At 41.7% G+C, this 24,177-nt stretch overlaps 1 protein-coding gene across 3 annotated transcripts in view; it reads left to right on the top strand.

Annotated features, from left to right (window-relative positions):
* Positions 1-24,177, top strand: part of LOC110308703 (baculoviral IAP repeat-containing protein 1b) — a 61,241-nt gene that overhangs the window by 28,139 nt on the left and 8,925 nt on the right. For all 3 annotated transcript variants that reach the window (XM_021181109.2, XM_021181110.2, XM_085830884.1), the window contains 4 exons: positions 9,940-10,021; positions 14,011-14,068; positions 14,540-16,783; positions 21,773-21,940. In XM_021181109.2, the coding sequence (XP_021036768.2) occupies positions 9,940-10,021; positions 14,011-14,068; positions 14,540-16,783; positions 21,773-21,940 (2,552 nt within the window). The remainder of the gene's footprint in view (positions 1-9,939; positions 10,022-14,010; positions 14,069-14,539; positions 16,784-21,772; positions 21,941-24,177) is intronic.

The raw sequence follows: 24,177 nt of genomic DNA on the forward strand, positions 1-24,177 counted from the left end.
GGGGAGTTGCCCACAAGGGGTGGGGGTGGCCCACAGAGGAGATAAGGAGTAAGAGAAGGAGAGAGGGGAGTGAATCAGGCAAGGGGGTTGGGAATCTCACAGCTCTGGCTGACTAGCAATCAGACTGTTTCATTATACAATTTTCACAAAGAAAGACTAATGGTTATCCCACAAGTACAGATTGTGTGCTTGATATTTTAATACATGTCTAGGGTTACAAGTTCAGTCACGATTAGAAAATATAAACAGAACGGAATTTATTTTTATTATAAACCCTGTAAGTTAAAATTAAGAATCTAAAGAGTGTCTCCTTCAGAGCAAACACATTTATTATATGAGGGCCTGCTTTTACACTGACTGTGTTTGTAGTTTTATTTATTTTATTTTATTTTATTTTAATTTTTAATATTTTTATTACATATTTTCCTCAGTTACATTTCCAATGCTATCCCAAAAGTCCACCATAGCACCCCCCACTTCCCTACCCACCCATTCCCATTCTTTTGGCCCTGGCGTTCCCCTATATTGGGGCATTTAAAGTTTGCAAGTCCAATGGGCCTCTCTTTCCAGTGATGGCCGACTAGGCCATCTTTCGATACATATGCAGCTAGAGACAAGAGCTCCGGGGTTCTGGTTAGTACATCATGTTGTTCTGACAATAGGGTAGCAGATCCCTTTAGCTCCTTGGGTACTTTCTCTAGCTTCTCCATTGGGAGCCCTGTGATACATCCAATAGCTGACTGTGAATATCCACTCCTGTGTTTGCTAGGCCCCGGCATCGTCTCACAAGAGACAGCTATATTTGGGTCCTTTCAGCAAAATCTTGCTAGTGTATGCAATGGTGTCAGCGTTTAGAAACTGCTTATGGGATGGATCCCTGGATACGGCAGTCTCTAAATGGTCCATCCTTTCATCACAGCTACGAACTTTGTCTCTGTAACTCCTTCCCTGGGTGTTTTGTTCCCAATTCTAAGAAGGGGCACAGTGTCCACACTTTGGTCTTCATTCTTCTTGAGTTTCATGCGTTTAGTAAATTGTATCTTATATCTTGGGTATCCTAAGTTTTGGGCTAATATCCACTTATCAGTGAATACATATTGTGTGAGTTCTTTTGTGATTGTGTTACTTCACTCAAGATGATGCCCTCCAGGTCCATTCATTTGGCTAGGAATTTCATAAATTCATTCTTTTTAATAGCTGAGTAGTACTCCATTGTGTAAATGTACCATAATTTCTGTATCCATTCCTCTGTTGAGGGACATCTGGGTTCTTTCCAGCTTCTGGCTATTATAAATAGGGCTGCTATGAACATAGTGGAGCATGTGTCCTTTTTACCGGTTGGGACATCTTCTGGATATATGCCCAGGAGAGGTATTGCTGGATCCTCCGGTAGTACTATGTCCAATTTTCTGAGGAACCGCCAGACTGATTTCCAGAGTGGTTGTACAAGCTTGCAATCCCACCAACAATGGAGGAGTGTTCCTCTTTCTCCACATCCTCGCCAGCATCTGCTGTCACCTGAATTTTTGATCTTAGCCATTCTGACTGGTGTGAGGTGGAATCTCAGGGTTGTTTTGATTTGCATTTCCCTGATGATTAAGGATGTTGAACATTTTTTCAGGTGCTTCTCTGCCATTCGGTATTCCTCAGGTGAGAATTCTTTGTTCAGTTCTGAGCCCCATTTTTTAATGGGGTTATTTGACTTTCTGGAGTCCACCTTCTTGAGTTCTTTATATATATTGGATATTAGTCCCTTATCTGATTTAGGATAGGTGAAGATCCTTTCCCAATCTGTTGGTGGTTTTTTTTTTGTCTTATTGATGGTGTCTTTAGCCTTGCAGAAGCTTTGCAGTTTCATGAGGTCCCACTTGTCAATTCTCGATCTTACAGCACAAGCCATTACTGTTCTATTCAAGAATTTTTCCCCTGTGCCCATATCTTCAAGGCTTTTCCCCACTTTCTCCTCTATAAGTTTCAGTGTCTCTGGTTTTATGTGAAGTTCCTTGATCCACTTAGACTTGACCTTAGTACAAGGAGATAGGAATGGATCGATTCGCATTCTTCTACATGTTAAAAACCAGTTGTGCCAGCACCATTTGTTGAAAATGCTGTCTTTCTTCCACTGGATGTTTTTAGCTCCCTTGTCGAAGATCAAGTGACCGTAGGTGTGTGGGTTCATTTCTGGGTCTTCAATTCTATTCCATTGGTCTATTTGTCTGTCACTATACCAGTACCATGCAGTTTTTATCACAATTGCTCTGTAGTAGAGCTTTAGGTCCGGCATGGTGATTCCACCAGAGGTTCTTTTATCCTTGAGAAGAGTTTTTGCTATCCTAGGTTTTTTGTTATTCCAGATGAATTTGCAGATTGCACTTTCTAATTCGTTGAAGAATTGATTTGGAATTTTGATGGGGATTGCATTGAATCTGTAGATTGCTTTTGGCAAGATAGCCATTTTTACAATGTTGATCCTGCCAATCCATGAGCATGGGAGATCTTTCCATCTTCTGAGATCTTCTATAATTTCTTTCTTCAGAGACTTGAAGTTTTTATTATACAGATCTTTCACTTCCTTAGTTAGAGTCACGCCAAGATATTTTATATTATTTGTGACTATTGAGAAGGGTGTTGTTTCCCTAATTTCTTTCTCAGCCTGTTTATTCTTTGTGTAGAGAAAGGCCATTGATTTGTTTGAGTTAATTTTATATCCAGCTACTTCACCGAAGCTGTTTATCAGGCTTAGGAGTTCTCTGGTGGAATTTTTAGGGTCACTTATATATACTATCATATCATCTGCAAAAAGTGATATTTTGACTTCATCTTTTCCAATTTGTATCCCTTTGATCTCCTTTTGTTGTCGAATTGCTCTGGCTAGGACTTCAAGTACAATGTTGAATAGGTATGGAGAAAGTGGACAGCCTTGTCTAGTCCCTGATTTTAGAGTGATTGCTTCAAGCTTCTCACCATTTACTTTGATGTTGGCTAGTGGTTTGCTGTAGATTGCTTTTATCATGTTTAGGTATGGGCCTTGAATTCCTGATCTTTCCAAGACTTTTATCATGAATGGGTGTTGGATCTTGTCAAATGCTTTTTCCGCATCTAACGAGATGACCATGTGGTTTTTGTCTTTGAGTTTGTTTATATACTGGATTACGTTGATGGATTTCCGTATATTGAACCATCCCTGCATCCCTGGGATGAAACCTACTTGGTCAGGATGGATGATTGTTTTGATGTGTTCTTGGATTCGGTTAGCAAGAACTTTATTGAGGATTTTTGCATCAATATTCATAAGGGATATTGGTCTGAAGTTTTCTATCTTTGTTGGGTCTTTTTGTGGTTTAGGTATCAGAGTAATTGTGGCTTCATAGAATGAGTTGGGTAGAGTACCTTCTGTTTCTATTTTGTGGAATAGTTTGTGAAGAACTGGGATTAGATCTTCTTTGAAGGTCTGATAGAACTCTGCACTAAACCCATCTGGTCCTGGGCTTTTTTTAGTTGGGAGACTATTAATGACTGCTTCTATTTCTTTGGGGGATATAGGGCTGTTTAGATCATTAACCTGATCTTGATTCAACTTTGGTACCTGGTATCTGTCTAGGAACTTCTCCATTTCATCCAGGTTCTCCAGTTTTGTTGAGTATAGCCTTTGGTAGAAGGATCTGATGGTGTTTTGGATGTCTTCAGGATCTGTTGTTATGTCTCCTTTTTCATTTCTGATTTTGTTAATTAGGATGCTTTCCCTGTACCCTCTAGTGAGTCTGGCTAAGGGTTTATCTATCTTGTTGATTTTCTCAAAGAACCAGCTCCTTGATTGGTTGATTCTTTGAATAGTTCTTCTTGTTTCCACTTGGTTGATTTCGCCCCTGAGTTTGATTATTTCCTGCTGTCTACTCCTCTTGGGTGAATTTGCTTCCTTTTGTTCTAGTGCTTTTAGGTATGTTGTCAAGCTGCTAATGTGTGCTTTCTCTAGTTTCCTTTTGGAGGCACTCAGAGCTATGAGTTTTCCTCTTAGAAATGCTTTCATTGCGTCCCATAACTTTGGGTATGTTGTGGCTTCATTTTCATTGAACTCTAAAAAGTCCTTAATTTCTTTCTTTATTCCTTCCTTGACCAAGGTATCATTGAGAAGAGTGTTGTTCAGTTTCCACGTGAAGGTTGGCTTTCTATTATTTATTTTGTTATTGAAGATCAGCCTTAGTCCATGGTGATCTGATAGGATGCATGGGACAATTTCAATATTTTTGTATCTGTTGAGGCCTGTTTTGTGACCAATTATGTGGTCAATTTTGGAGAAGGTACCATGAGGTGTTTATTTTATTTTTTAATTCATTTTTTACACTCCATATTCCATTCACCATCCCCCATCCACCCTCCAACTGCTCCACATCCCACACCTCCTCCACACCCCGGCCTCCATGTGGATGCCCCGACCCCCTCACCCTACCTGACTTCTAAACTCCCTGGGGCCTCCAGTTCCTTGAGGGTTAAGTGCATCATCTCTGAATGAACACAGACCAAGAACTCCTCTACTGTATGTGTGTTGGGGGGCCTCTTATCAGCTGGTGTATGCTGTCTATTTGGTGGTCCAGTGTTTGAAAGATCTCAGAGGTCCAGATTAATTGAGACTGCTGGTCCTGCTACAGGCTCGCCCTTCTCCTCAGCTTCTTTCAGCCTTCCCTAATTCAACAACAGGGGTCAGCTGCTTCTGACCATTGGTTGGGTGCAAATATGTGCATCTGACTCTTTCAGCTGCTTGCTGGGTCTTTTGGAGGCCAGTCATGATAGGCCGCTTTTTGTGGGTGCTCCAGAGACTTTGTAATAGTGTCAGGCCTTGGGACCTCCCCTTGAGCTGGATGCCAGTTTGGGCCTGTCACTGGACCTTCTTTTCCTCAGGCTCCTCTCCATTTCCATCCCTGTAATTCTTTCAGACAGAAACAATTATGGGTTAGAGGTGTGACTGTGGGATGGCAATCCTATCCCTCACTTGATGTCCTGTCTTCCTGCTGGAGATGGGCTCTATAAATTCCCCCTCCCTACTGCTGGGCATTTCATCTAAGGTCCCTCCCTTTGAGTCCTGGGAGTCTCTTACCTCTCAGGTCTCTGGTGCATTCTGAGGGGTCCCCCCAACTTCCTATTTCCTGAGGTTGCCTGTTTACATTCTTTCTGTTGGCCCTCAGGACTTCAGTCCTTTTCCCTCACCCAATACCAGATTAGGTTCCCCTCTCCCTGCTCTCCCTCCCACCCTATCCACTTTCCTTCCCAGGTCCCTCCCTCCCTCCCTCCCTCCCTCCCTCCCTCCCTCCCTCCCTCCCTCCCTTCCCACTTGTGATTGATTGCTTTCTTCTCTCTCCCAAGTGAGACTGAGGCGTCCTCACTTGGGCACTTTAGCTTGTTGAGCTTTTTGAGCTCAGTGCACTGTATCTTAGGTATTCTGTATTTTTTTTTTTTTTTGCTAATATCGACTTATTAGTGAGTACATACCATGTATGTCCTTTTGGGTCTGAGTTACCTCACTCAGGATGATATTTTCTAGTTCCATCCATTTGCCTGAAAAACTTAGGCTGTCCTCGTTCTTAATATCTGAGTAGTATTCCAATGTGTAAATGAACTGTTCTTCCGTTGTGGGACATCTGGGTTGTTTCCAGCTTCTGGTTATCACAAATAATGCCACTATAAACATGGTGGAACACGTGCCCCTGTGGGATGCTGCGACATCTTTTGGGTATATTTCCAATAGTGGTCTTCAGGTAGATCTATTTCCAATTTTCTGAGGAACCTCCAGATTGATTTAAAGAGTGGTTGTACCAGTTTGCAATCCCACCAGCAATAGAGGAGTGTTCCTCTTTCTCCACATCCTCTCCAACATGTGTTATCAACTGAGGTTTCGATCTTAGCCGTTTTGATTGGCGTGAGGTGGAATCTCAGGGTCATTGATTTGCATTACTCTGATCATTAAGGACTTTGAACATTTCTTTAGGTACTTCACAGCCATTTGATATTCTTCGGTTGTGAATTCTCAGTTTAGTTCTATAACCCATTTTTGATTGGGTTGTTTAGTTTTTGGTTATTAACTTCTTGAGTTCTTTATATATATTTTGGATATTTGCTCTCTATTGGATATGGGGTTAGTGAAGTTTTTTTTTTTTTTCCAAATCTGTAGGTTGCCGATTTGTCCTATTGACTATGTCGTTTGCCTTACAGAAGCTTTCCAGTTTCATGAGATCTCATTTATCAATTCTTGATCTTAGAGCATGAGCAATTAGAGTTCGAAATTTCTTCCTGTGCTAATGAGTTCAAGGCTCTTTCCCACTTTCTCTTCTATTAGATTGAGTGTATCTGACTTATGTTGAGGTCTTTGATCCACTTGAACTTTGTGCAAGGTGACAAATATGGGTCTATTTTCTTTCTTCTACATACAGACAGCCAGTTAGACCAGCACTATTTATTGAAGATGCTTTCTTTTTTTCTATTGTATATTTTTGTCAAAGATCAAGTGACAATAAGTGTATAGTTTTATTTCTGGGTCTTCAATTCTATTCCATTGATCAACATGTCTGTCTCTGTACCAATACCATGCTGTTTTTATCACTATTGCTCTGTAGTAAAGCTTGAGGTCAGGGATGGTGATTCCCCCCAGCCATTCTTTTATTGTTAAGAATTGTTTTCACAAGAAAGAAAGAAAGAAAGAAAGAAAGAAAGAAAGAAAGAAAGAAAGAAAGAAAGAAAGAAAGAAAGAAAGAAAGAAAGAGATGAAGGAAGAAAGAAAAAGAGAGAGAGAGAGAGAGAGAGAGAGAGAGAGAGAGAGAGAGAATTGTTTCCACTATTCTGGGTTTTTGCCATTTTTACTATGTTAATTCTGCCAATTCATGAGCATAAGCGATCTCTCCATTTCCTGAGATCTTCTTTGATTTCTCTCTTGAGAGACTTGAAGTTATTGTCAAACAGGTCTTTCATTTGTTTGGTTAGAGTTACCCCACGATATGTTATACTCTTTGAGGCTACTATGAAGGGAATTGTTTCTGTAATTTCTTTCTCAGTCTGTTTATTGTTTGTATAAAGAAAGGCTACTGATTTATTTGAGTTGATTTTATATCAGGCGACTTTGCTGCAATTGTTTATCAGCTGGAGAAGTTCTCTGGTAGAATTTTTGGGGTCGCTTATGTATACTATCATATCATCTGCAAATAGTGATACCTTTATTTCTTCTTTACAAATTTGTATCCCCTTGATCTCTTTTTGTTGTCTTATTGTTCTAGCTAACATTTCGAGTACTATATTGAATAGATATGGGGAGAGTGAGCATCCTTGTCTTGTCCCCAATTTCAGTAAGATTGTTTCAAATATGTCTCTATTTAATTTGATATTGGCTGTTGGGTTGCAGTAAATTGCTTTTATTATGTTTAAGTTTGGGCCTTGAATTCCTGATCTCTCCAAGACTTTTAACATGAAGGGGTGTTTATTTTGTCAAATGCTTTTTCTGCATCTAAGGAAAAGATCATGTGATATTTTTTTCTTTGAGTTTGTTTATATGTTGGGTTATGTTAATGGATTTTCTTATATTAAACCAACCTTGCGTCCCTGGGATGAAACCTACTTGATTGTGGTGAATGGTGGTTTTGATGTGTTCTTGGATTTGGTGTGCAAGAATTTTATTGGGTATTTTTGCATCGATAGTCATAAGCGAGATTGGTCTGAAGTTCTCTTTTTTGGTTGGGTCCTTATGTGGTCTTTATTGTGTCTTCATATAACAAGTTAGGTAATGTTTCTTCTGTTTCTATTTTATGGAATAGTTTGAGGAAAATTGGTATCAGGTCTTCTTTGAAGGTCTGTAGAATTCTGCACTAAATCCATCTGGCCCTGGGCTTTTTTGGTTGGGAGGTTTTTAATGACTTCTATTTTCTTGTGTGATATGGGCCTGTTTAGATAGTTTACCTGCTTTTGATTTAACTTTGGTATGTGGCATCTGTCTAGAAAACCATCCACTTCATCTAGATTTTCCAGTTTTCTTAAGTATAGGCTTTTATAGTAAGAGCTGATGATTTTTTTTAATTTCCTCCATTTCTGTTGTAATGTCTCCCTTTTCATTTCTGATTTTATTAGTTTGGATACTGCCTCTTGGCCCTTTAGTTAATTTAGGTAGGGGTTTATCTATCTTGTTGATTCTTTCAAAAAAAAACCAGCTTTTGGTTTTGCTGATTCTTTGTATTGTTTTCTTTGTTTCTATTTGGTTGATTTTGGCCCTGAGTTTGAGTATTTTCTGCCTTCTACTCCTCTTGGGTGAGTTTGCTTCTTTTTGTTCTAGAGCACTCAGGTGTGTTGTTAAATTGTTTGTGTAAGATGTCTCCAGTTTCTTTACCAGGGCACTTAGTGCTATGAACTTTCCTCTTAGCACTGCTTTCATTGTGTCACATAGGTTTGGGTATGATGTGTCAACATTTTCATTAAATTCCATGAAGTCTTTAATTTCTTTCTTTATTTCTTTCTTGACCAAGTTATCCCCGAGTAAAGAGTTGTTCAGTTTCCATGTGTATGTGGGATTTCTGTAGTTTTTGCTGTTATTGAAGACCAGCCTTGGGCCATGGTGATCTGATAGGATGCATGGTATTATTTCAATCTTCTTTTATCTGTTGAGGATTGTTTTGTGGCCAATTATATGGTTGATTTTGGCGAAGGTACCAAGAGGTGCTGAGAAGAAGGTGTATCCTTTTGTTTTAGGATGAAATGTTCTATAGATATCTGTTAAATCCATTTGTTTCATAACTTCTGTTAGTTTCACTGTGTCCCTGTTTAGTTTCTGTTTCTAAGATCTGTCCATTGATGAGAGTGGGGTATTGTCTTTTTTGAGATAGGGTCTTGGTATGTAGCGGTAGCTTGTCTGAACTTGCTATGTAGACTAGTCTAACCTTTGACTCACAGAGATCTGCTTGCCTTTGCCACCCAAGTGCTGAGATTTACAGATGTGGACCATGATATCCAGCTTGACCAGGTTGAGAGTACCAGTATGAATTCTCTCCTGTGAAGCAGGCCTCCAATCCAGTTCAAAAGCAGTTGGTTACCCCCAAACCTTCATGCCACTACTCAGCACTGGACAAATCCTGCCTGTTTTGCCCGTGGGTAATACTGCTGATAGCCTTTCTTCCTCACAGACTGCAGAGCCTCTTCGGCTTGATTTCTCTCAATCCTGAAAGCAAAGTGTATTGTGTGTTGAGCAATAGATCTGTAGTTCTGTCTAACAAGGTGTCTCACTAACCCTGGAACTTACCTATTAGACTTAACTGGCTCTCTAGTAAGCCCCTGAGATCTTCTAGTAAACCCCTCCCTTGCCAGAACTAAGATTAAAGTCACTGCACCCACTGCCTAGCTTTTTACATAAGTGCTGGAGATTTAAACTCAGTTCTTCATGTTCATCCAGCAAGTATTTGTCCAGGGTGTCATCTCTAAGCCCTGAATATTATAATTTAAATTTTAATTTAATTGTGTGATACCTGTGTTTTTACATTTAACATAGATTTTATGTAGTTGGCACACTTGAATCTTGTGTGTTTGTTTGTTTTTGACAGTCTGACCACATGATAGTATATTATTCCTAATTAAATTCTAAGTTGCACACTTTGTTTAGACAATTTTTAGCCTGTTTTCTTTCTTTTTTTCAAGAATGAATAGAGTTTTCTCATCTTAGATGGATCATGGACAGAAAATAACTCTGTACTCATCCCAACACCTTCCCCGAATATCCTTACCATTACTTTACAAACCACATTTATTATGTTATTGAAAGCCAGAGACTGAATGTTTATACAGTGGAGCACTGACAGGGTCACTGAAAATGTTAGCTTTCTACTTCATTCTTGGCCCTGAATCTTCATGTTTCTACAAAGCTAATGAAAACACTTAATTGCACTGAACCATTTTATGACTTTTCTCTCCTCTGCATAGCTGTGTGTTTCTCCAAACCCTGAAGTCCTCTGCAGAAGTGATTCCAGCCCTTCAGAGCCAGTTTGTACTTCCAGAAGCCATGGTAATGAACACTGCCCTCTTCTGATTCAGCAGCACTTTTGTGAACAGCACTTGCCATTTGTAAATGTATCAGACTTAAGGAAATTCTACAAGTATCTAGAAAGTACTCCCAAGTGATAAGTATAGACAGGAACTTCACAGTGAATGAGGGTGACCCAATATCTAACTTCATGAAACACACAGTCCACCCCTTCTCCTGTAAGAAGTCTACATGGTGAAATTCTTTCAGCCTTATTCCTGATAAACATCCAAGCTACCTGGACCCCATCTTCAATCTCTGGAGGGCAGTGGGCTTGACTTCTTACTTCTTTTGAGATGTGCAAGGCAGGTTTCATTTTGTTTGGTTGAAATTTTGTTTGGGACAGGTTCTCACTGTACATCTCAGACTGACTTTGAACTTGCTATTTTCAAATTCCAGACTGTCTGGGAATCTGCAATCCTTCTTTTTAAACATTCCAAAAGCTGGGATTATGAATGTGTGCCACCTTTCCCATTTGATTTTTGTTCTTTACTGCAATCAAGGAAATCAAACCCAAGGTCTTGTGTGTGCTACGCAATGAATCTATGACAGAGCAACATCCCTGACCTGCAGGCTTATGTCTTTAAGGAAAGCAAATGGGCAGCAAGATCGTGAACTCAGATAGCAGTCTAAGTCCTACATGTTTCTCTGACATACAATCTATCTGTTCACCGTCACCTCATAGTATGACAACAATAGGTATGCTGGTTCTCATGCAACAGAACAGAGAATGGCATGGTGACTCATACCTGAAAAACAACAGTCTGGAAGCTAAGGCAGGAGAATACTTAGGAGTTCAATATTAGCCTGGACAATAGTATAAGACAGCACTTCAAACAACAGAACAACAATAACAACAGCAACAAATACAAACAAGGGCTGGAGAGATGGCTCAAAGGATGAGAGCCCTGACTATTCAAATCCCAGCAACCAAAGGATGAGAGGTCCTGAGTTCAAATCCCAGCAACCACATAGTGGCTCATAACCATCTGTAAGAGATCTGGCATCCTCTTCTGGTGTACAGGCATATATGCAGGCAGAACTCTGTACACAATAAATAAATAAATAAATAAATAAATAAATAAATAAATAAATAAATAAATCTTTTTAAAAACACAAACGAAAATGGAGGAAAAATAAAGAAAAACAAAACAACTTAGCAATCCTGGTTGACTTGATAAATCTCTTGTATTTTGAATTTTCAGTTCCATTAATTAATTAATGGAGCCTGAAATGGCTGAATTTTCCCCTCTCTCTTCTTCTCCTAGTCCATCTTGCCCCCTCCTCTGCCCCCAATCTACTCCTCTTTTCCTTCTCTTCAGAAAAAGGGAGGCCTCCCCTGAATATCAACCAGCCTTGGCACATCAAGTTGCAGTGGGACTTGGCACATCTTCTCCTCTTGAGGCTAGACTAGGGAATGGGTCCCACAGTCAGGAAATCGAGTTAGAGGCAGTGCCTGCTCCTGCTGTTAGTTGTCCCACATGAAGACCAAGCTACACATCTGTTCCATATGTGCAGAGGACCCACTCATGCTCTCTGGTTGGCAGTTCAGTCTCCGTGAGCCCCTATGAGCCCAGGTTAGTGAATTCATAGGTTTTCTTCGATATCCTCAACTCCTCGGGCTCCTTCAATCCTTCCTTTCCGTCTTCCATAGAACTCCCCAAGCTCTCCCTAATGTTCGGCTGTGGGTCTCTGCAATTGTTTCCACCAGTTGCTGGATGAAACCTCTCTGATGACAGTTATGCTAGGCTCCATTCTGCAAGCCTAGCCTAACATTGTTAACAATGTCATGATGGGCTTTCTCTCATGGCATGGGTCTCAGATGGACCAGTCATTTGTTGGCCACTCTCTGAATTTCTGCTCCATCTTTACCCCTGCACATTGTGTAGGCAGGACAAATTGTAGTTTGAAGTTTTGCAGCTTAGTTGGTGTCCTAGTCTCTCTATTGGAAGTCTTGCCTCATTATAGGAGAAGACCCGTTCAGGCTCCATATCTCCAATTGCTAGGAATCTTAGCTAGGAGCATTTTCGTAGATTCTTGGGAGTTTCCTTTGCCATAGGTTTCTAGCTCATCCCAGAGATGTCACCTCCATTGAAGTTGTCTCTTCCAGTACTTTCTTCCTTTGTCCTCCCCCACCTGATCCCTTCTGCTCCCATCTCCCTCCCATGATCACTTAGTCCCCTCCCCCATCCACTCATGATCTCTAGTTTATTTCCCCTTCTCAGTGAGAGTCACACAACTCCACTTGAGCCCTCCTTGCTATTTAGCTTCTTTGGGCCTATGGATTGTAGCATGGTTATTCCTTACTTAATGGGTAATATAGCGTTATAAGTGAGTACAAACTATGTTTTTCTTTCTGGGTCTCTGGGTAACCTCACTCAGGATGATATATTTTTTAGTTCCATCAGTTTGCCTGCAAATTTCATGATGTCATTGTTTTTAATAGCTGAGTAATAATCCATCGTGTAAATGTACCAAATATTTTTTAATCCATTCTTCCATTGAGTGTCATCTAGGTTGTTTCCAGTTTCTGGCTCTTACAAGTAAAGCAGCTATGCACATGGTTGAGCAAGTGTCCTAGTCGTAGGATGGAACATACTTTGGCTATATGCCTAGGAGTGGTATAGCTGGATCTTGAGGTAGATCTATTTTCAATTTTCTGAGAAACCACCAATTTGGTTTCCCAAGTGACTGTACAAGTTTGCATTCACATCATCAATGGAGAAGTGTTCCCCCTTGCTCCACATCCTCAACAGTATAAAGTGTTGAATGAGTTTTTGATCTTAACCATTCTCAGGAGGGTAAAATGGAATCTCAGAGTCATTTTGATTTGCATTTCCCTGAAGGCTAAGGATGCTAAACATTTCTTTGAGTGCTTCTAGGCCTTTAGCGATTTCTCTGTTGAGAATCTCTAATTTTAAATATTCTTAAATGGTTGATTTGGTTTGTTGATGTCGAGTTTCCTGAATTGTTTATAGATTGTAGATATCAGCCTTTTGTCAGATGTGCAGTTGACATTGTAAGTGCGGGATTGAAGCTCAGCTACTAGACATTCCTCTAATAAAAACAAAGAGATGTTCAACTCTGAATAAAACCAGGTAAAGATGTTTGGAGTCCGAGAAAAGAAAAAAAGAGTAATATTGAAGCTAGTGGTGTCCCAAGCTATCGTTCTCGCTGGCAAGAACACACTCGGACAACCGGATTCTTCTGCGGCAAGCTTTATTGCTTCTTAAGGAGGGAAGGCTCAGACCCCAGAAAATGGTGCTGCTTATATAGCCCTCAGCATGACGTTTCAGCACCTGATGTGGTGTGTCAGCTCCTGATTTGTTGCTCGCCCATCACCTCATTACTACACCCCGAGATAGGCAGTGACTAGGCGTGAGTTCACTCTTGCACTTGTGCACAAGACTTGTTTACTACTTAGGCACAGCAGAAGCCAGCGCTATCTTATAATGGCGATTGCTTGCGGCACGGCTCTCCACATAGTGGTATGTGGAGGGTCATTTCAGTTGGGAAATGGAGAAAGGAGAATGAAGTGTTGCCCTTGGATACACAGGAATTCCAGACCAGCCTACACTACATGAAACTCTCTTACTCAAAATGTGTGTGTGTGCAATAATCCTTCTGCATCCATCCCAGTGTCTGACGTAAACATGTAAGGAGACTTAACTAATGACTAAGGACAGAGGCTGTGCTTAATGCACTTTGAAGACCATTCTTGTTGTACATGGTACAATTTGAGTACTCCCACAGTGCTCCCCATAGCGAGGATGCATACACTGTGCATGTACTACCTAGGCACACACTTGTGCAGATGTGTGAGGTTAACTCTTCAATGTGTGGAGCACTCTTCCTTCACTCAGCATTGAGTGTAGTGTGTTTTGAGAGGATGGTGGACATCAGTGATAATATATTGCCCTATCTTGATTTAAGACCCAGTTTTGATGTAATAAAGGATTTATCTTTTAAAGGAAACAACAAGTGAAAACAACCACGATGATCCAGCAGCAGTTCATTCTACAGTGCTGGGTAAGCATTGAAAAGCAGCATGGGATTCTGGGTATTCATCCATAGGATTTGAAAGGAAAGTGTATTTATAATTGTCCAGGGAGCTGCTAGAGAGGAGAGCACTGAGGTGAAGGGAAGTGTGGATGACAGAGGTAGCATTCCTGTGGCTTCCTGAGAGTGAATGCAGGACTAATAACAGAGTCCTTGTGTCAGACCCAGACCAGCCAGCATTAAAGGCACCGCGCAGCAAGCTGGTCTCCTGAGAGCTCAGAAGGGAGCTAGGGTGACAGAGTAGTCTTCAGAATCCTGCCTAATTGCCCAGGTCAAGTGGGAGGCTAGGACATCATTCTGATGCTATGAAAAGGTCTGGGAGGACCTCAAATTGTAGGACACTGGAGGAAAGGCCAGCCATAGTTGAGAGGCAAGACAGTGTAACAAAGCCTAGGAGGTTTGAATGCATTTCAAACTAGGTCTCCATTCTATCCCCTACAGATGTTTCTCCAAGTGAAGCCCAGGAACTTGAACCCGCATCCAGCTTTGTGTCTGTTCACTGTAGAGACCAGGACCACAGTGAAGCTCGAGGACGTGGATGTGCATCCAGTGGGACCTATCTTCCCTCCACAGACTTGGGTCAGAGTGAAGCCCAGTGGTTTCAAGAGGCCAGGAGTCTGAGTGAGCAGCTGAGAGACACCTACACTAAAGCCACTTTTCGCCACATGAACTTGGCAGAAGTGTGCTCCATCCTTGGCACTGACCACTTGCTCGGCTGCGATGTGTCCATCATTTCAAAACACATCAGCCAGCCTGTGCAGGGGGCCCTGACGATCCCTGAGGTCTTCTCCAATCTCAGCTCTGTCATGTGTGTGGAGGGGGAAACTGGCAGTGGAAAGACAACCTTCCTGAAGAGAATAGCTTTTCTCTGGGCATCAGGATGCTGCCCCCTGTTGTACAGGTTCCAGCTGGTCTTCTACCTCTCCCTGAGTTCCACCACACCAGACCAGGGACTGGCCAACATCATCTGTGCCCAACTCCTAGGGGCAGGAGGCTGCATTAGTGAAGCATGTCTGAGCAGCAGCATCCAGCAGTTACAACACCAGGTGCTGTTCCTGTTGGATGACTACAGCGGGCTGGCCTCACTCCCCCAAGCCCTCCACACACTGATTACAAAAAACTACTTGTCACGGACCTGCTTATTGATTGCTGTGCATACAAACAGGGTCAGGGGCATCCGCCCATACCTAGATACGAGTCTAGAGATCAAAGAGTTTCCCTTCTATAATACTGTCTCTGTGTTACGGAAGCTTTTTTCACATGACATAATGCGTGTACGAAAATTTATAAATTACTTTGGATTTCATGAAGATTTACAGGGAATTCATAAGACCCCCCTCTTCGTGGCAGCAGTATGTACTGACTGGTTTGGAAATCTATCTGACCAGCCCTTTCAGGATGTGGCCCTTTTCAAGGCCTACATGCAATACCTGTCCTTAAAGCACAAAGCTGCAGCTAAGCCTCTCCAGGCCACCGTGACCTCATGTGGGCAGCTGGCCTTGACAGGTCTTTTCTCATCATGCTTTGAGTTCAATAGTGATGACCTGGCAGAGGCAGGAGTTGATGAAGATGAAGAGCTCACCACCTACTTGATGAGCAAATTCACCGCCCAGAGACTGAGACCAGTCTACCGGTTTTTAGGTCCTCTGTTCCAGGAGTTTCTTGCTGCCATGAGGCTGACTGAACTCCTGAGTTCAGATAGGCAGAGAGACCAAGATCTTGGACTTTATTATTTGAGACAAATTAACTCACCTCTGAAGGCTATGAGCATCTACCACACTTTTTTGAAATATGTCTCCAGCCACCCTTCATCAAAGGCAGGGCCAGCAGTTGTATCTCATTTGCTTCAGTTGGTGGATGAGAATGTGTCATTGGATAACATGTCTGAAAATGAGGATTACATGAAGCTCCATCCAGAAGCTTTGCTGTGGATTCAGTGTCTTAGAGGATTGTGGCAGCTGTCTCCTGAATCTTTTTCTTTGTTCATCTCAGAAAACTTATTGCGCATTGCTCTAAACTTTGCTCATGAAAGCAACACAGTTGCTGCATGTTCTCCAGTTATTTTGCAGTTCCTTCGAGGGAGAACACTGGATTTGAAAGTTTTGAGTTTACAGTACTTTTGGGACCATCCAGAAACCTTGTTGTTATTGAAGAGTATTAAGGTCTCATTAAATGGAAATATCTGTGTACAGAGAATCAATTTTTCACTCATGGAAAAATCTTTTGAAAAAGTACAGCCACCAACTATAGATCAGGACTATACCATTGCCTTTCAACCTATAAATGAAGTCCAGAAAAATCTATCTGAAAAGAAACACATAATAAAGAAGTATGAGGATATGAAACATCAGATCCCACTAAATATTAGTACTGGCTACTGGAAATTGTCCCCCAAGCCATACAAGATCCCTAGGCTGGAAGTTGGAGTGGCCAACACAGGTCCAGCAGATCAAGCACTGCTCCAGGTCCTCATGGAAGTCTTCTCAGCTTCACAGAGTATTGAGTTCTGTTTATTCGACAGCAGTGGCTTCCTTGAAAGCATCCGCCCAGCTCTGGAACTGAGTAAGGCCTCTGTCACCAAGTGTTCCATGTCCAGGCTGGAGCTCAGCAGAGCAGAACAGGAGCTGCTTCTCACCCTGCCTGCCCTGCAGTCTCTGGAGGTCTCAGAGACAAACCAGTTACCAGGTATCCCCGAGTGTATTCCCATAACCACTCTGCTTGACACTGCGTCTCCTTCATGGCTTAGATGAGTGAAACATCTCGGTTTCATCTCTTCATAAATGCACCTTGATAGATGAGATCTAAACACACTGTTTGGGGCAGTGTATAAATCAATATAAGGCCCTGAATCATAGACTGACTTTCATATAATTCACAAAAAGTTTGCTTAATACTAACTTTATTGCTTGAAGAGCTTTTAAGGGCACTTGAATTGTTATTAGTAAATGGTGGACTGTGAGTAAGATGATGCTGGAGAATTATTCCCACTCTGGTTGTCAGAAGGAAGAGGGGGTTAGCTTCTCTAGAAGAAGATTAAAAAGAGAGAACAATATAGTCTTATTTATGTTTCTGTTGCTGTAATAAAACATTCTGACCAGCAACTTAGGGATAAATGTGTTTATCATACCTTCCAACTCCCATGTCACACAGTCTATCATTGAACAATTTCATGGCAGAACTGTAGACCAGAGCAGAGAGGAGTGTAGCTTCTTTTCCCATGGCTACTTATTTCCTAGGAATAAGTAGCCTTCTTATTCAACTCCCAACCTCCTGCCCAGGGTTGGCACCATCTTTCCCACTGAGTTGGGCCCTCCCTCATTAACCACTAGTCAAAAAAAATGCAGACTTCCCTATAGGCATTCTAAATTTAGGATCCTCTTTCCTGATAACTCTGGCTTGTTTCAAGGTGACAGAAACCAACGAAAAGAAATATCTATTAGTTTTGTCGTTCCTTAAGTAGTATGTGATGACTTTTAGTACAGAGTCTCTCTGACTTTCATTAAATTTTTTATAGTTATTTATGTGTTTTGATAGCAATGTAAATGCTTGGGGTTTTCTTTTAATTTCATAATTATAACTGGGCTAGCTTTTGTCTTTAGCTGTTGCATGCTTAGGAATGCTTTTCTTGTCTACAGTTTTGTGTTTTAATTTTTTGTTTGAGTGTGTTTTATGTAGTAGTAGTAAGCCGGCCCATGCCCTACATGAACCAGGTATTTCTGGAAGGCAGGCTGGGGCTGAAAGAGAGAGAGACTAGATGGTGAGAGAAAATAATGAGGCCGAGACAAGTTTTCTCTGATCAAGGCCTGTGAGTTTACTAAGAGAATGTGCTTATAAAGGGGGAGAGGCCCATCCCCTGCCAATCCATTCTTGGTGCCTGGAGCCAGCCTGTAGGCGACTCAAGGGTCTCTCAGCAGGTAGCAGAGTCTCAGAGAAGAGCAGCGGTAGTTGACATAACAATATAGCCATGTAAGTCGGAAGGCTACACTGCAGGTGATCTCATATTCAGTGGCAGCAAAGTCTGAATCAGCCTGCTTCAAGGCTGAGGGAGGCTACAATTTCCCCCCTGATTATATAATAAAAATAGCTGGACTGAGACATAAAATGTATTTATGCTCCATAGTCCTGCCTGGGAGTTATGGTGGATGGCAGCCACGCCTGGCTTGGGGACTCAGATTTTTCCCAAGCCATTCTTATCTGTCAAAGAGCATACATGCTCTTTATTTTATTTTATACAAACATGGCTCTGTGGTATATTATTAACAAACCACAGCCTCTTGGCATGTACCTCTGTCTTAGATTGATATAGCTCCAAAATCTGGGTGCCTGTCATTGGCTGATCGGTCCTTATAGCACACCTTATTCCCACATCAGACCAAAGCCACAATATATACTTAATATGCTTCTTCATATTGATGAATTTCTGCCACCTGCACTTGCTGGAGGTGAGGCTGCATACTTGCTGAAATCAGGCTGTAAGGAGAGACTGACCTGCTTGAAAAATAGTCGAGATAGTTGAAAAGCAACAGGAAAAAAGCTTCTTTTGGGGGAAGTCCAGGTACTTTATTCAGTTGCAAATTAGCAACGATCAAGCTCAGACTCTGACCTCTCTTGGCGTGGGGGAGGTGACTTTGAGAATTAGCAGAAAAGACGAAAATTCTCTGAGTTTGGAGGCTGTGCTCCAAATTAACTTTTTTAGCTAAAAAGGATTTTTAGCCATCAAAGAGGTTAGAGTCATACTTACTAGAAGATTCAGGATCTGTGTCCACTTGAAGAACCAGTCTTTCAGGCAGCCATCGTGCTCCACCTTCTTTTTGTGAAAAAACACAGACAGAACCTCTTCCCCAGATTAAAACAAGGTCTGGACCATTCCATGTATTAGTTAATGGGTCCCGCCATTTAACCATGGCAAAAGAACTGGAAGTAACCGGATGCCAGTGGCGATCTGCTGCAGACTGACCTTTAACATCAGTTTGCAAAAAATTTAAAACAAACAAGACAAAAGCAAGATGTGCTTTTGATGACCTTGGGGGTTATAAGATTTACATTTGTGTGTTTGCAGATGTGTGTATGGGCATATGACCATGCCACAGCATAGGTATGGGGTAGGCAACCTCAAGAACACCATTCTTCCCTTCCACCATGGATCTTTTGGATTAAAATGAGGTTGGTAGGCTTGAGACAAGAGCTTTTTCTCACTAAGCCATATCCCTGTGCCATATGTCACTCTTAGGAGATGGTCTCGTGTAGCTTAGTTTGACTTTGAATTCATTTTGTCTTTGACTATTACCTGAACTGCCTGAGCCTCCTGATCCTACTTTCTGAGTTCCAGATTACAGACATACTCCAACATTTGGTCTCTGAGAAAATAAAAATCAGATTACAGTCATGCTCCAACCTCTAGTCTCTGAGAAAATAAAAGGCATTTTTGACTTTGATAATAAAAATCATTCCACAGATCTAAAAATAATGTTTATCTCATGTAAACTAGAGACCAAGCAGTACCAGAGATTTTTTTGGTGGGTAGAATAGACGAAGCTCTGTATTCAAGTCCCAGCACTGCATAAAGTTTGTGTGGTTATACATGTGCACAATCTGAGCACTCAGGAGGCAGAGGTGAGAGGATCAGGACTTTCAGAGTCAATAATATTCCATTGTGTGAATATGTCACTTTTTTGGAGAAACATCTATTCTGATTCTTTAGAATCAATCTGAAAGAGCTGATAAGGAGTGGTGGGTTGTACTTTTACATTTTGCTTGTCCTTTTATCCACTATGAGCACTGATTGTTCCCATCTCATCTTCCAGGTATTATGAGGAATGCTGTCATGATCATTTGTGTTACAAGTGTCATTTTGATCCCTGCTGTCAGCTGATTTGGATATAGTTCTAGGAGTAACAGACTTGCTTGGTCCTATGGCCATTCTAATGTTTTGAGACAGGGTCTTATTCTATAGTCTAGGCTACCATGGAACTTTGTTCATTCTTGGTAATCCTCCTTCCTCATCCTCCCAGTCACTGGGATGACATCTGTGAGCTACCACATCTTCTTTGAGTTTAACTCTTGCATGTAATTTTAAGAACACACTACCGCCTTTCCTGGGACCGTTGCTCCCAGCTTAGCTCTGAGATCAGCTGTCACCAGTCCCACACCTGACTTGCCCATTCCTCCTACCTTAGCTCCACCAACACCCAGCTATGGCCTCTCCCAGGAGCTGCAAGCCTGCTCCTAGCCCCTTCCAGGTTAGCTTCACCAAGCCACCATCAACCACCCAGCTTCTCTTTATCTCTGCACACCTTTGCTTTGTGGAAGAAAAAACTTTCAGACAGTGTTATTATCTTTGAACTAGCCTGATAACACAATTAATGGGTACGGCATCTCCTGGCCTAACCTTATCAGATAGCCTATATCAGACATCCACCACTGGCAGAGGTCACCAGTTCTAGCTATCCCAAGATCTTACATGGTTGTTACATGCTTCTCATTCCAAAGCCTGGCCGAAAAGTGCCTCATCTCTTTCTCTGTGTCTGCATTTCCTCCTGGGACCTGGAAGCCCCACCTTTCCCCTTTCCCCAGCAATTGGCTCCCACTTTCTTTATTGACCAAAACAAAAACCAATTAGGGAGCCAGACCTTACTATCGGTATCTCCCCCTACATTTAACCTTAAAGAAACTTCCCAAGTGTGTTTCAAGGTGGCTACTCCAAATCACCTCCCCACCAACAATGTGCAAGTCTCAACCTTCTCCGCATCTCCTTTAGGTTTATTCCCCCTCCTCTTTGGCTCATCATAAACATACTCCAGCCAGTCAGTATCTTCTCCTGTGGCTGGGATTTGCATTCTCCCGGGGACTGAATGAGACTGAACATATTCTCAACTGCTCATAATGGCTTTTTTTTTTTTTTTGAGAAATGTCTATTCAAATTCTTCGTAATTTGAAAGATTTAATGATGCATGGTGGGCTGTACTTTTAATCTTGACACTTCAGAGGCTGAGGTAGGAGGATTGCCATGAGTCTAAGGCCAACTCTACACAATGAGTTCTCAACCAACCTGGGGAATAGAGTGAGACCCTTTCTCAAACAAGACAAAATTGTTCTGCTGTAGGAGTTCTTTGCATATTGTGGGCATTAAACTCTTGAGCTATAGGTGAGATATCTTACTGGTGAAAGTATTTGCCTACCATATGCAAAGCCCATCAACAGCTTGAAAAAAATTAAACCCATCAAAACCTTTATCATACACATTGTTTGAAAGCCTTTTCCTTGCATTCTGTATGTTGTCATTTTACCTCTTTATGTTGATACATGAATGATTGTTAATTTTGATGAGATCTAATATATATATATGTGTTATTGCTTTTTATAGCACATCTAAAGATCCATTTTAAAGTCCATGATTCTAAACATTACCCTTTTTTGTAAGAGTTTTATAGTTTTATTTTGTACATGTGTCATTAACCCAATTTTTGCCTTTTATGAGTTGGAGGCAGGAGTCCAGCTGTGCATGCTTTTGTATGTGCAAAACTAGATGTTCCCACACTGTTGGTTATGGAGATGTCAGTTATTAGGATGTCTGAGGAGTTTCATCTTGGAAGTATGAATATGGCTGAAGATCACAGCACCTTGAGAACTTGCACTTGGGCTCTTCAGTGATTGGAACTCTGTGCTGCTTTCCAGATCAGCTCTTCCATAACTTGCACAAGTTCCTGGGCCTGAAAGAACTGTGTGTGAGACTAGATGGCAAACCGGATGTGCTCTCAGTCCTTCCTGGAGAGTTCCCAAACCTCCATCACATGGAGAAGTTATCCATCCGAACCTCCACAGAGTCTGACCTCTCCAAACTAGGTAAGGATGGTGCTTGATCTCCAGTTCACATCTCAGCTGGAAAAGCTAGTTGGCTAGTAATTGTTAGAACCATTAAATCATCACTAGTCAAAACTTCCCTGGGCCTGACAGCATGAACTGTGTCCATGGGAAGGGGTGGGATCAGTGCTCTTAATCATCAAGAAGGCAGAGATTTCTTTCTTTTTTCTAACTCAGTGACAGACAATTAAGTGTTACTCCCATTTTAAACAATTACAAATAAGCAAAACCAGGTATAACGCTGTCCCACCCCTCCATGCTGTAGCCAAGTCAACCTTCAGACAACATGAAACCGCATTTCCTCCCTATTTGTGAACAATGCCAGAGAAAGTGAAGCCCACACGGGATGAGAACGAAGAAGATTCTGTTCCTCACAAGCAGGTGAAGGAGGAGCTGCCTGATATGCTTTCTGTATTAAACTTTGACAGCCACAGTAGTTTCCTTGAAAGTTTAATCTCATTCATCAAAGTCGAGACTTTTTTTCAAGGAATTCTGGGAACAAAAGCCCCTTCTCATTCAGAGGGATGATCCTTCACTGGCCCCATATTACCAGTCTCTGTTCAGCCTCTCAGATCTAAAGAGTTTCTGCAACCAAGGGCTATACTATGAAAGAAACTTGAATGTCTGCCAGTGCATCAGTGGGAAGATGAAGGTTTATGTAAAGATGGAAAGCACGGTTTTTTTCAGCTGAGAAAAGAATTTGATCAGAAGAGGGCAACAATTCAGTTTCACCAACCACAGAGATTTAAGGATGAGTTCTGGAGGATCCAGAAAAAGCTGGAATGTTACTTTGGCTCCTTCATAGACTCGAATGTGTATGTCTTAGTCAGGGTTTCTATTCCTGCACAAACATCATGACCAAGAAGCAAGTTGGGGAGGAAAGGGTTTATTCGGCTTACACTTCCATACTGCTGTTCATCACCAAAGGAAGTCAGGACTGGAACTCAAGCAGGTCAGGAAGCAGGAGCTGATGCAGAGGCCATGGAGGGATGTTCTTCACTGGCTTGCCTCCTCTGGCTTGCTCAGCCTACTCTCTTATAGAACCCAAGACTACCAGCCCAGGGATGATCCCACCCACAGGGGCCTTTCCCCCTTGATCACTAATTGAGAAAATGCCTTACAGTTGGATCTTATGGAGGCATTTCCTCAACTGAAGCTCCTTTCTCTGTGAAAACTCCAGCTGTGTCAAGTTGACACAAAAATAGCCAGTACAGTGTACATGACTCCTGAAGGATCTCAGGGCCTCCCTCCACATTATGTTACAGTTCTTATCCTGCAGCTACAGGGAAAGAAACACTGATGCCTGCACTCCCCAACTGTGCCCCTGGCACACGAGTACAGTATGGAGCCTGAGGACAGGATTGGCAGAGATTTATTTCTAACCCGAGTCTTTAACATGTCAGGAACTGTTCTGAGCACTTCACAGATACTAGTTCATTCCTCAAACCCACTGTGTGAGAGAAGGCATAATGATTTTTGTTGACTGGGGGAACTGAGGTCATTGACTGCTCAGATTATCAGGCAATGAAAGTGTATCTTCAAACAGAAGATCTGACTCTACAACTTGAGCTGTCCACTCCTAACCCTTCCCCTCCACATCAGTGTGAGGAGTTCTCTTCTTGTGCTGCTGTTTTATTCCCACGTGAAGATCTGATCGCTCAGGGAGAAGGAATCTGACTGGGAGCAGCCTTGACCTTTTCTCCATTTCTCTCCATCCCAGCCTCCTGCTGCCAGACAGCTGTGTAGCCATCTTTCTAGGTCATGTCATTTAGCAAAATGATTAAAATACCATCAGATTATAATTTTTAGAACACTGAACACTGAAGAAATACAAACTGGGGACAGACATGGCAGATTTGCATACCAAAAGTCTCTAGCATGGGCAATGGTGGATACCTGAGAAGGACTGTCTGTCACAACTTTAAAACCAGCCTATGTGATTTCCACACTTACATGGCCTACAGAAACAAAAACTAACCAACCAATCAAAAATTTTCTGACTAAGAAGATTGCTCAGTGGATGCTTGCTGCCAAGCCTAATAACTTAGGTTGGGTCTGTGGGATCACATGGCAAGAAGATAAAACAGATAAACAGATTTCCCCCAAAGCTGTCCTCTGATAGCTACATATATATTATGGCGCTTTTGTGCTCTTGCACACACACACTCAGCAAATAGATAATTTAATTTAAAAACATTTTAAGTTGTGCTTCAGAATTG

The sequence above is a fragment of the Mus caroli genome, unplaced genomic scaffold (genome assembly GCF_978045245.1).
Source record: "Mus caroli unplaced genomic scaffold, Mus_caroli_1 scaffold_15, whole genome shotgun sequence".
NCBI classification, from domain to species: domain Eukaryota; kingdom Metazoa; phylum Chordata; class Mammalia; order Rodentia; family Muridae; genus Mus; species Mus caroli.